Source organism: Anas acuta, chromosome 2 (assembly GCF_963932015.1).
Source record: "Anas acuta chromosome 2, bAnaAcu1.1, whole genome shotgun sequence".
Lineage (NCBI taxonomy): Eukaryota > Metazoa > Chordata > Aves > Anseriformes > Anatidae > Anas > Anas acuta.
This window is the reverse complement of record NC_088980.1, coordinates 86163083-86176934: the sequence shown is the minus strand read 5'-3', so window position 1 is coordinate 86176934 and position 13852 is coordinate 86163083. Positions and strand designations below refer to the sequence as shown.

Sequence of the window (13852 nt, the reverse complement as noted above, 5' to 3'; positions counted from 1 at the left end):
TGTATTGTCTATATAAAACATTTATTTTTAAGCTCTATAATGGCATTATAGAAATACATAGAATAATTTATAGAGTGTATTTTAGTGTATTCACTGTGAAAATAACACATTTATTAAGACAAGTATTCTTTATGTCCAAACTTTTTAAATATATGCACTTCTTTCTCTTGCAGTATTATGTTACTTTCAAAAGCAAAATATCAATAGTCTATTCTTTGTTTCTCACCAGAAGCTTCTCATTCAGATTTTCCTGGATCGCCTAGGGTGCTCACTGCTGTGAGACAGTTTATAAAAACCACGAAAGTACTTTGACTGGTAGATTTCCTATATTTGTTTGCATTCATGTCTAGTGCACATAGCTTGTCGTTCAATTCTCCAAGTGCCTTCTTCGTAAGTACAGTGACATATAGTGCATTCATCAGTTTTCACCTCTCGGCCTGCTGGAATGACAATGGTTTCTGCAAAGCAGTTCGGGCCTGAAAAAGGAAAGAGTTTATTATGTGACGCCCATAGCATACTTCAATCTAGCACAGTTTAGTATTTCTCAAGCCCTGAAAATCTTAACACAAAGTCAGTAACACCGGGCACATTAAACAAATGTGAGCATTGTGCACATTGCATAAAAGCAGCAAAGAGGATAAGGAAACCCTGCCTTCTGAGCTGGCTATATTCTGATTTTCCTCTGGTTTTCAGCACGGGCTGTCCTGCCCTTTGCAAGTGAACGTGCAATAAATCCCTTGTACAAAACACCCATCTATGACAGCACCTGGGCACAGACTGGCCAGATAGCTGAGTACAGGTTTAAGCGAGAGAAAAATCTGGCTGTCAACAATGAAGTAGTGCTACTGTAGGCTATTAGGGAGCGGATTATAAATGTTATTACTTTTTCCCCATTCGAAGCATACATTGCATTTCATGTAGTAGTCAAAGTATCAGATTAGTTTATTTTCCATTTCATGAGAAAATTGGCTTTTTTTCCACCAGAACTGAATAGCTCCAGCCTCTTCTGAATAAAGTCTCTTTTCAGGTATAAAATGAAGCACTCATTTTGTATAAGTCAGCAAGTCTACAAACACTTATTTTCATAGCACACCAAAATAACTTCATTTCCAAGGACCAGGCGGAGAACAAGTCACTGGCACAGTGTTCACAAGACAAATCTGATTCCTTCTGAAGATAGCATCCTCACTTCGCTGCTGATGGCTGCATATGCTGTATTACCTACAGTTCTCCTCAAAAAAAAGTATTTCTGCCTTAAATATCAACACATGCTTGTAAAGCATAGCTAAACCCTACAAATCGCCTCATATCCATCCATGTTCTCAGAGGAACTTGTCCCGCTGTTCCCCAAGTACAGATCAGGCTTGGGCAGAGCCTGGCTATCTAGCAGCACTTTGGCACCACCAACCACTAGGACAGGATGTGCAGCATGGGCTAGCGTATATTGACATGATACAGCTGAAACTCTTGACAGAATATGGGTGTGCCAAAAGCCTGTCAACTGTCAAGCTGCTTGCCATGCAAGTAAATAAATCATAGATGAGGTTCACCCTTCCGCTACCATGGATCTGCTGTCACAACTAAGCCAAACAGCGTGGCTCCAGCTTCTAAAACTTCTTGTTTTTTAAGTGTTTTCTCTGAAAACCAAAAGTAGGTACAAGCCACACATTTTAAAGAAGAAACTACACAGCTCACAAATCAGTTTTAATAGTTTTCTCTTTGGATCAGATGGCGTGTTTGTGCACTGACGAAGCTGTCTGAGGGGCAGATGCGAACTGACAGCAGCAAAGGCCCTTCCTCACTGAAGAGTTACTCCTCTGTGGAAGAGACCTGCAAGACTTGCAGATATTTGGTTCGCCTGATTGTACCCATGAATTCTCTGACTATTTAAGGCATTTGTTTTAAGGTATTTTGTTTTAGAACTGAGTGTTGACAAATGCCTCTAACACGTGGCTTCTCCTGTAATTCTGGGTGGCTTCTCGTCCGTTCGAGGTTTTGGAAGCAGAACGGATAGCAAATACAGATTTCAATAGAGCACATCTCACGTAAAGTTACGTGCTTCACTCCCCTAATCTTACTGTGCTGCTTTTCTGTTTGTGGCCCCTCAGTCTAACCATGCAAAATGTTACTGAGCTGGACAAAACAGGGAGGAGGACTTCAGCAGGGCAGGGGAACGTGTCTTGGGCCCTCTGCACACCAGGAGGTGCTGAATCCTTCAACTGAGGTAAAGCAGAACTATTAATTAACTACACTGCCCTCAGTGGAGTTTAACGAAATTCCACTCTAATCTATATAATTCTGTTTCAGCTAACTGTGGTACCTTCTTGTGCATGATAAGCTTTCTTCCATCTGTAGATGGGTTCACCTTCCCATTAGAAAGATACCCGAGTGTTTTGCCAACTGGCCTGCAATAGCCTTGTGATGTACAAAGCTGTACAGCACAAAGAGTTAAAATACTAAAAATGCAATCCACTTTCCATGGAGAATTTGTCCGAGACCTACAAGACCACTTGAAATTTAAACACTGTTTAACAGGCACAAGAGGAACGTAAGTGATGTCAATGCCATGTACAGGATTTATTTCATTCTGGGAAAGTAAATGTTACAGGCTATACTTGGTTATAAAGATCAGCCAGGGAATGAAGTAAAAATCGTGCAACACACGAAATATAATTCACGAGGATTCAGAATGCAAATGCCTCCACTCACTACTAGCAGTACTTTAATGCTGTGCATGACAGTCTTTCCTAAATCAAAAAGTTATTAAATGTAAAGATAAAACAAGTTAGCCCTAAATTGCTAAACTATTTAATATGGGGGAAATGTGTTGGGAAATGTACAGAAGGGCAGTAACTACCTACTTGAGAAGGGGACCCTACAAAGCCAAATGACAGCAACAACACACATTAAATCCAGCAAACGTTTTTTTGTGTGTGTGTGTGTCATGCAACTGTTCTACAGAAAAGTGGCTATTTTCTGGTTCTGCATTTGCATCCATCACTACTGTACCTGCAAATCCTGTCTAGTGCTCAGATTGGGAATAGTCAACTGGCATCCTTGCCTCTTCTCTTTCTTTGCAGTCTTGTGCCTGCATGATGTGGTTAATGCTACAGAAAAGGGCATCACTGAAGAGGCCGAACCACCTGTGTTACAGCAACCCTATGCATGTAAATACCAGTACAACACAGTGTCCAAACATTGAAAAAGAATTCCGCAGTCCTCCTTGTACCATTCCTCTAAATCCGAAGACTTTTTCTGTTCCCGTGCCTACCTCAGCCCTTCCCTGGCTCCATCCCAGGAAAGGCAGCGGGGCCAGGTGGGAGCTGCTGGTCAGAGGGACAACATTGATGATCCAGCTAACGATGCCATTCTCCATCTGCTTAAGAGGGCTGTGGGGAAGCTGAGAAATTGAAGACTTTAAGCGGGCAGTGGGATGAGGAGGCAGAGTGGGCACACGAGGGCTAGTTTTAGACCAAAAAGTGCCACTTGCTCACTCTCCTTTAGGAGAGAGAGAAGGAAGAGACAGAAGCAGGTGTCTCCTCCAAACTCTTATCCAAGTGGATAAGCTGCCCTGAAGGCATGGCATTTGCTGATACTTCTGCTTTACTTAAAACTGGGCAGTTTATATTGATTTAGCGTGAGTCCCAGATTCTCATCACAAAGGGCAAGACATTTTGTGAGTTCTGAAGTCTGCAAAATTATCTCACTTAACACATGAAAAACATTTTGAAGTAAATGGGGGCTCCTCTAATGCCAAAGCAGCAGTGGATTTTATGACTAGATGTTAGTGGTGGAAGGGCAGCAAAGGGTGATTCTCCTCTCTAGTCTACAAAGCGGGCTGCCTGCTTTCTGAGCTGGTCATTGGTACCATCTCTCTGTCCGAATTTTGCATCTGGTCCTCCTTCCATGCAGCAGCAGCATATTAGAGTTCATTTGATCTACAGTATAAACCTCTCGGGCCACATCCCCAGCTGCATATGCATATGAAGCTCTGAGGAAGTCAGTGGTGCCGCACATCTTCGCAGTAGATTAAGATCTTGCCGCATCACTCTTAAATCTGGCAGAAAATTCAATATGACATATTGTACCAATTCCAAGCACAGTTTGAAATCTACCACGACATCATTTGTTTTCCTAAAGTATATCCTGGCGCTGTCAGGCTCTGCTTGAGCTACACCACACTGGTATCAACAGAGATTTCTTTCCTAGGGCTAAGGCATAGCTGTTGCTGCTTCAGCGATGCCTTGAAGCAGCGGGTTCAGCGCAAATCCTCCGTTATCACACTGAGCACCAGATTGGAATGAGGCTCTGGGTTTTCCCCTGCTTGAAATGGCGAATCCTAGCTTCCAAAACAACTTTTGTATTGGGATCGAAGCAGCTAGGAGATTGAGCCCATTTGGTGGTGAATGCACCGAGAGTCTGTTTGTAAATGGATTCTCATCTCTTAAATTCTCTTAAATATTTTAAGAAGTTCAGAAATATTAGGGGGGTAAATGCAACAATCGTATTTTTTTTTTTCAAAGTCCTTATGCTGATACTGTGAAAAGCTTCCGGTGACTTGTGTTTTACGCTTCAGTGTTGATAAATGCAACAATTTAATTAAAATGCAAATTCTGTTATCTCAGAAGAAAACAGCCGATCCAAATTATCAACAGCGAATGCCCAAGCCACTCACCTACAGAAGCAACAGTACCTGTAACCTTGACAACCTCGCAAGAGACTCTCAGAGGCTTCTCCTCCTCCTCCTCCTCTCCTTCCACAAAAGCACAGCCGTACTCTGCAGAGCTGTGCCTAGCTGCTCTGCAGCCTGCCCCTGCTTTTGCACAGGCCCATCTTCCTAGTAGCTCAAAAATACAAGTCAGATACAGTGACTCGGTAAATCATGTTTTAATCAACTGTTTTCATCGGGCATTAAACCAAATTATGGACAAAGGAATCTGTTCAACTGCAAGTTAATGTGTTTGCCTGGAGAATAAGTCACGGCAAATTTTAGCCAATTAGAAGTGCAGTGACAACCTCTGCAATGTAACACTTTGATGTAAGACTGCTCCGGGCTCGTTTTTTTTTTACTAAACTCCCTAATAGCTGCCCTTTTAATAGCTCCTTGCAGCAGTCAAATAGGTCACTTTTAAGGTATTTGATAGAAGACCTGGTAGTTATATTACATTCATCACTGTGGGATTAGAGTGCTTTGTAAGGGACGTAACCTCAACATTTAGCTTAGCGACTATTTCTATGGTGTATTTTTTTTTCTTTTTTTTGTCACATTTCATGGAGAGATTTCCCGCAGTTACAACATGAAAAGGCAGATCCTACACTGCCCAGGAAGTCTTGAGAACCACAACATCACAGAAGAAATAGCACTGCTTTGCGAGATCAGAGGTTCACCTGCACCACAGCAGCCAAAAGATGTGCAGGGCAGTACATGGGAACAGAGCAAACACAGAGCAACAGCTCCTAAAAGACATGCCCGGCTTCTAGCTCTCTGAATCAGACACTTTGTAAAAGGCTGCTCTGTGCTTCCTTGTCTTTACTGGACTTCCCCGTGATTAGCCTCTCCAAAATCCTGGTGAACCCATATAAAGCCTTCTACTGCACTTGGTAGCAGAGCCTACATCTCAGAGCCTACAGCTCTTGCACACAGGGTAGGGCAGTTTTCTTCTACTGCCTGATGCTTTCTGCCTGCTACCTGGGTTTGGTTCCCCAAATCGCTGTGGTGGGAGAGGAGATGACAGCCACTTGTAGACCTGCTTCACGCTTCCCAACGATCCCACCAGCAGGCCTGCAGACCTAGGAGGCCAGTCCTGCCCCCTGTTGCCCCTGCTGATCTTCCCCAGCCCTCTGCCAGTTCCCCTGCATCATTTTTGGGCTCTCCCCTCAGCATTTTTGGACCAGCCCTGCCCACCACGTGCAAGTTGCAGAAGCACCTTGGGCTTTTACAGAACGAGAGCAATTCTCCCTGTTCTGTTCCCATCTCGCTGATCATCCCATCAACCAATGACAAAGTTGAGCTGGCATTTTCACAAAACTATCAGTTTTATACCAGAGATAAAACTTCTAGAAAAAAATGTGTCATTATTTTCAGAGAAATTGTCCTGTTGCCTTTCCGTGTTACGGAAAACTTTAATTTTCCAGCAATAACACTTGGCTACCCCCCACTGCAATTTCTGGACGGGTTTCAAGGCATGCCAGCAAAGCACAGCACCCCAAAAGCTGACTGCTCCATCCACGGCAGTGTGCTGAAGTAGCTCAGTTTTTAAGTGCAGGCGTTCCCTCCCTCATCCCTCTCACATCTAATCACCTCCTCTGCAGACGGTATCTGCACGTACTTTGTGCCCTTCCAAGCTCTAATCTCCTCTAAGGGGTCTGTATCTCCCCGACTTGATTTTGTTTCCCTCTCATGTGGATATATATAACGCCTCTATCTCCCGCGAAACGTCAGCTTGGGAGATAAAGCACAAAAAGCAGCCAGCAAAAGCACTCTGTGGCCGGTGCCTCTCATTCCCTGGCAAAAATAAGTTCATCACCCCTGCTGCTGTCAGTATGCTGACGGCTCCCGGTCCAGCACAACCTTTTACTTGCCTCGGTACCTTTGGATGCTACTGAACCAAATCCAAAAGAGAGTTTTCAATTACAGAAGAAGGATTCGGGTAGACCCAATTTTAAGAGCAATTTGGGACCCCGAAGAACCATGAACTGTTTCTTGTGGCTTATCAGCGCCTTAAGATACGGGCAGCCAGAGAACCATGGCAAATATCTTAATAGACTCCCAGTAAATGTGTATATATGACAGGGAGAATAAAAATAAAGGTATTCATCCATTTGCAATTTTACCTAGCTGCGACAGGGAATAATGTGCTATCTTTCATAAAAGCAGTGTTTTGTTCACGCTAGACAGAGCCTTTGTGCTTTTACGATAAATAAACCGCCTCCCTTTTTTAGGGTCATGTTTTGTTAGATGCACAGGGAACTGACAGATTGCAAGAAAATCTGCCAAAGGCAAAACAATTAAAAACAGCATTTTGCCACGTAATTTAGAAGGGCGGGTGCAACAGCATCTGTGGAAAGGGGACAGCCAGAAGAAGCTGAATGAAGTTCTTGTGTAACAAAACAGGCTGACGGTGTCCTCAGTGGCACTCCTGCCACAAAAGGGGTAACAAAGCCGGGGCACTCGCTGCAGTCTGTGTGCAGGTGGTTTAATACAGAAGGAAAAAAAAAGCTATGATCTTGTTTAGAGTTGGGTTTTAATATTCTGCTTATGATCACGTTCTGTTGTTATACTTTTTAAATTATCATACGTCTGAGCACTACTGAATCATGCTTTGGTCCAGCTCCAATCCTAGAAATGGGAGAAGTGTCTGAAAATTCAACAGATCATGAAGCACAGCAATCACTGCCCCTGGGACAATCCTTTTCATCACCGACCCTTCCCAAGCCAATTCTCCACCGCCTCACTCTGCGGTGACATTAGCACCTATGGAAGCAAAGTGCAAAATGCTGCCGCGAACAGGGCCATGCAATTACTCTTACACAGACAGGAATGGCTTGCAGGAAGGGAACAGTCCATAATCCTGACAACAGTGCCGTCCCCGTGGACTTTCATGTGTATTCAGAGAAAGGGAATTTAGATATCGGCTTTTTGTGTACGGAACAAAAAGCAGCTCAGGCACATTGAACACTCCGCAATCAAATACTGCACGCGGCAAACAGAAAGCCTCAGAGCATAAAAGGGCCCAATTAAATAGGGGGTTTGAGTGCCACAAAAATAAACTACATCAAACAACTTCCTTTATCAGAGAAAATATGGAAGGACTTGAATACTCTGCTTACAATGATTTTCAGAAGTCCTACAGCTTGTAAAGGGATATTGTGTTCCACCCAACACCGGCACCAATTAGACATGAGCTGAACATTGTGTCTATCTCACAGCAAATTATATCAACGCTTAGAAGCCAGCAAGCAGCATATCAATTTTGCTCTCAGCTTTCTTGCAACTCAGTCACCACCCAGGCAATGAGAAAATCAGAGGCACGTTGGAAAAACGCACGACGGATGCTTTTGACACGGAAAGGCTTGGGGCTGCTGGAAGCAGTGGTGTTAATGGGACAAATCCTTCCCTACCTCACCTGTTCCTTTGCCCCACTGACTCGGTGAAATTTGGGGGTCTGGTGAAAGACTGTGCACCCCTCCACACAGCCAAAGTCTGCCAACCTCGCTGGGACATGTCAGCCCATTCCTCAGACTCATAAAGCCGTGTGAAACACTGTTGTCGAGAGATCCCGAGCAGGTTATCCTAAAAACTATTATGCAGATTGAAATAGGCTTTGTACTTCTGAAAGCATGTGCTACAGGCCAGTAATTTAATGCATTGGAGCGCTGTTGTGAACGCTGGAACTAAAAGCACTTTTAATTAGACAAACCTCTGCAGCACTTCTCGCTGTACAGCCTATCAGCCGGGCTCATCGGGTCACCGAGAGGTGTACAGTAACCAGCTGGTAAGGCGCAGGACTGCATGCATCCTGAAAAATGTACTAAATGTAGAATGCTAATGGGTGCTTGAGGATTATTATGGAAAAATCCCCAAAGATTACAACTAAATTGAAAGCTAAAATGGAAGTGAAGTACAGTGTAACGCTGCTTTGGCGATCAAGTGGAATATAAATCAGTGTATTTTTTTAGTCACTATAAATCACTGGAGAGTGAGAATATGTACACAAAGATGCAACAAAACTTTATTGGTCAAGGGTCAGATGTTTTTTAATCCTACTTTAGAGTAAACACCCTGAATGTTAAATCTGAGGTTGTTTTTCCTTACTGAGAACTATTTACATCTAAATACTGAGTCTAGAGTATTCAATTCCAAAAAGACTGTCACAGCAGACTGTGCCAATTTTCCCAATCACCTAGTCCTCTTGCAAAATGAGGTGTTTTATAAGGTTTGCCACTTTTTTTTTTTTTTGGGGGGGGGGGGGGGCTTGCCTTCACATACAGATTTCTAGTCCCTCATCCGGTTTCCCTAGAGGTGGCTGTCCCTAGTTAATCTACTGAAGTGACACAGACTAAACTAGAAAAAGGCAGCTGTACCAGAGGACCAGCACTCTGGTGTCACAGATGCCACTCGTGGTGTAACCTCACACAGACAAGCTATGCAAAACTTGGTTAGCTGCAGACACAGGGATTAGAAGTTCAGACTCTTAAAGGGAATAAAGTTTGTGCAATAACAGAAATAAATGGTCTGAAGCAGCAGAAGTGTCAAGTTCATACCTAGAGACTTCTCCTGTGGCAGTTTCTAGAATATAAGTATGGAGTTGTGCTCACTTAACCAATTTCCTTTGAGTTGCATGTCAAAAGATGAGAGTCCTTTTGAGACCGACTCCAGCGCACGCATGTCATCGCTCAGTTGTGGACACTTGTACGATGAAGCACTATTTTAGCCCATGATGATCTCTTTGAAAAGATGTTTGTGTGACTGGAGGAGCAGTTGCACAACAGATTCCCCACTGAAACAACACAGTCACCTTCTACCATCCAAACTTCCCCACTCAGGACACCATTGTACTTTATTCATCAGGCACCTGTAATCTCAGTCATTGTCAGTATTTCTGTCAGCTGCTCCTCTCCATGACCCAGTTACCCCACTTCTGTCTGTGCCCCACGAACACTCCTAAGCACATTCTGGCCCTGCCCACCACACATTTCCCAATCGTGTCTTACTCCAGACATCCACCAGCCTTCTCTGCCTCTGCCACCGCCTTCTTGAGATGAGAGCTGTAACATTAATGCTAACACTACCTAATTTTCCTGGTAGGTGGTGCAGGAGGCAGCGAATGAGTTTAAGCAAGGAGAATACACTGGTGTAAAACGGTCCTGAAGCAAAAGAAACTAACATTTTTTTACACCATAATAGAACAGTCTCACAAAAGGCTTTCTTTAATATATACTGAAGAATGACCACTTTTTCTCCTGCTTCCAGTTTTCCCATTTACAATGTTTCCAAAAATCTGCCTCCTAAGAATAGATAAAAGAATACCCTTTATTACAGGGAGAGAAGCAAAATGGATCTATGCCAAAAAAATATTTACAGTTGTTGACATGTCATACATCAATTTAAAACACAATGGATTCTAACAACATCCTTTGCCATGCATTTTTAGCTTCATTCACTGAAATAAAAAGCTGTATTTCTCAAACAAAAATCTACTGGAAAAAACAGTTCTAGTTTATGGGATTCAGAATGGAAAATGAAGAACCTGTTTACTCACCAGTCCTAATGAATTACCACTGTCTTTAGTTGTGATAATTTTCAAGGTATACAGTTGTAATTGCAGGTCATTTTAACTTGATGCCAACATTATGTGTATCTGTAACTAACAGAGCCGTTAGGTTTTCCCAAGAAAAAATTCTTTAGGAAATTTAAGATGCACCTACCTAAATTACTTCACAGCTGAGAAAAGACACAGTATTTTTATGAGCGAAGGAGAAGTTATGCTATGCTTCCATGCTGCTAAATCAATAATTCTACCTTTTCTTCCACTTTAATGATTTTCCCCTGGTGGTTGTGAAACACAGCACTAAGACGGTTTACTTTGGAAAGACTGTATTTTGTACCCATTCAGGAAGACAAAGAGAAAATACCAGGGACCAAACAAACACGATGCTCTGAAAGGGCACCCTCCTTTCCAGAGGTGCTCCTGAGCAGCTCTGCACCCATGGGAGGCCCGGATGCAACCTCGGGGAAGCCTGGTGTGGGTCCCCCCTGCTGGACAGCCTGGCTCTAAGTGGCTTGGCACCCAGATTTAGCTTCCTAAAATTGAGGCAGCCATCCCCTGTCCCTCCGTGTGCTGAAGGAAAGGAAGAGGTGGCTCCAGAGGGACACTCATCTCATGGCCTTGGGACATGGACAGAAGCAGCGATGGCTTCAGCCAGACAGGTGGCAGCTCAGCCTGTCCACCCAGCAGCTCGCGGCCTTGCTGGGCCAGCTCAGGGGAGCTGTACGTGCCTCCTTGCCCTCCGTCTCACACACCAGCCATGCCTGCAGGCTGTGGTGCCAGCCAATGCACCGCTCTGGGGGTAAAATGGCTGCCCACAGCCTCAGGCCACTGGCAGGTGTTGCCATAGCGGTTTGCCAGTCTGGTCCACAGCTTGTCCCCTTCCCTGGCACACAGAGCTTCTCCTCATATATCAGCCCCCGATGTCTGACACAGGCTCAAACCACTTTCTTTCTTCCCTTTGTGCCACATCCACACATCTCTTAAAGGCCTCCAGGCATGGGGACTCCACCACTTCCTCAGGCAGCCTGCTCCAATGCTTGACCACCCTCTCTGTGAATAAATTCTTCCTAATGTCCAATCTAAACCTCCTTTGAAGGGCAGGAAGGGGTGCACCAAATAATAGCTGTTACTCTGTCAATCAGAAACTGTCAGGAAGTCAAAGCTGCAAATTTAAGGCCCCATTCCTGACAAGACTTCACTTAACTTAGGACCGTGTCTCAAGACAGCTACTTAGAAATGCAATCAATTGCTAAATTAATCTAAACATATTAAACTGCAACTTAATCCAGTAGTGGATATTTAAAAATCCATCACTGTCTTACACAAGTTAATTTCTTCCTGTGTCTATTCGTATCACCCTTACACAATCCGTGAATCAATAACTTCCCAAAGGAATGCTTTGGCATAGGAAAAGGGGGAAACCAGAAGATGTAAGGATGATTCACTGTAAAGGTAAAACAGTCAGAATCCACTGGTGTTGGAAGAAACCAAATTAGTGGGAGTGCAAGCAGTAAGGAAAAAGGCAGGAAAGCAGGTAGGGTGACTGGTAAAATGATTTTAAGGGATCATCTCTTTGTGGAGATGGAAAGACAGGTGATTTGAAGTGAGAGACATGAATTATGAAAGATTCAGGAACCGGTTTTGTTAAATGCAAAGATTGTCTCTGTGAGTTATACAAACCCTTTCATCTTAGAGAAGTGCTGCAGCACAGAAATTGCGTGTCATTCACAGGGGCAGACATAAAAGGTTGTGCACTACCCGAAAGAAATCTTCTACATAATATTGCTCAACTTCTTCATTTTTCGTGTCTGAGTTCAGTAGTGATTTTTCCATGTGCTGCAAAGTTAAGACCACAATTTGATACTGCAGCAGTCTTCTCCCATTATTAGTGCATACTTTTTCTCTCCATTACACAGGTGTTTGAAACTGGGAAGGAAACAGCAAAGGAGTGAATCCCCTTGGAGTAGCCACATTTGTGTGTACGTGAATCTGTGTCTAGTGACAGAAACTGAAGATGATGATGATAAGCCAAAAGTTTCCATCAACATCCCCACTGCAACTTTTTAAGAGATATCAGTGAATCTAGTTTGCATATTTAGCCATCAACCCTAACATCTCAGGGAGGGCTACTTGGCTAGCGAGAGGGAATACTGCAAACCAGTCGATCAGCAGCAGGACACAAACATACCTTCAAAAGAAATCAGTACTCATTTAGTAAATGCAAGCTCACCATTGAAACAGCAGAAATTCAGAAATGAAGGTTGCAAAGCTGTCTTTTCCTCTAAGTGGGAAGAAACAGGGTACTCCCTGTCAGTGGCTGAACCATTTACGTGTCCTAGCACTAGGCCATGAGCTGGCACTTCAAGTATTACTGAAGCTACTGTTCACAGGAGTAGTCAGCAAACTCCAGCAAAGATGCTCTGGAAAAAATAACAAATCAGATCAGGCCTTTTATTGAAGTAACAGTCCAGAAAAGTGTCCTGGCAAAAAACAAACTGGCTTCTAGGCGATGGACCCCAAAGACGGTCAAGCTGGCATAAGGTCAAGCTGGTCTGCCTCCAAGATTTCTCTTCTGTTTTTTTCCCCCAGCTCATCAGACCTCAGGAACAGTTACTGACGCATGAAAGCTAGACTTTGTATTTACAGTAACAGAATTACTGTAAACCTATTCTTAAATATTTCCACATATTATATGTTTTTTCTTGTAAAATTATCTCTAAAGGCAAGTATTATGGATGTAAAAATTCTGGAGGAAAAACAGCTGGTGCTTTTATGTTTATCTGAAAGCTATGTTTGTCTTCTTCTAGGCAAAACCAGAGCCTTAGGAAATCGTAAATGATTCCCAAGACTCTTTGAACTGATTTTCATAAAACTCTGATTAGTGCACTAGAAAAAGAGTAGTAAACAAAATGGAAGTGGCAAAACTAGAAATTACATTTTACTTTTCTACTGAAGCTATTGCTCCTAAATATCCCACAATCAGCAATTAAGAGCTCAATTTATGATTATAATGTTAGCCACCCCATTTGTCTTTAGGGTATTCTTCTACTCTGTGGTAATAAAAACGATTACTTCTCACCTGTAGCATACAAAGTGCAATCAGAAGGAAAACCAAGGAAGCTTGTGTGGAATACAAGTTATTAGTTTACATAACCCCCCTAGAAGGCAAAACTAAATTAAAAGCTGGAACTCTTAATTACAGAGTGGATCAAAGTGTTGTGAAATACGTGAGATTCTGAGATGTGGAAAAGGAATGCTTTCCGGAGAAGGAATGTCCTTCTGCAGGGAGAATAAATATCAGTCCAAGAGGAATAAACAACCAGCTCCTCTGACTCATTCCCTCTTGCACCGTATGATTTATCCCTGTCTTGCTCAGGAACTTAGCTTGTAAATATTCCCTTTGCACTTGATACAAGAAGCTTTAGTAGCCCAATATGTACTTGGAAGTCTGCAAACATTAACAGATCAGTAATTTCTTCTCTAATTCTTTATTCCAATTTTTCAAAGTATGCATGTGCCACTGAAATCTGTGTATTACATTGCATGAAATGCCACTGAAATCTGTGTATTACATTGCATGA

At 43.0% G+C, this 13852-nt stretch overlaps 1 protein-coding gene across 2 annotated transcripts in view; it reads right to left on the bottom strand.

The window, feature by feature from the left end:
* VWC2 (von Willebrand factor C domain containing 2) overlaps nucleotides 1-13852 on the bottom strand; it is a 56862-nt gene continuing 43010 nt past the window's right edge. For both annotated transcript variants that reach the window (XM_068671053.1, XM_068671054.1), the window contains exon 4: nucleotides 1-476. In XM_068671053.1, coding sequence (XP_068527154.1) covers nucleotides 325-476 — 152 coding nt within the window. In that variant the 3' untranslated portion in view covers nucleotides 1-324. The remainder of the gene's footprint in view (nucleotides 477-13852) is intronic.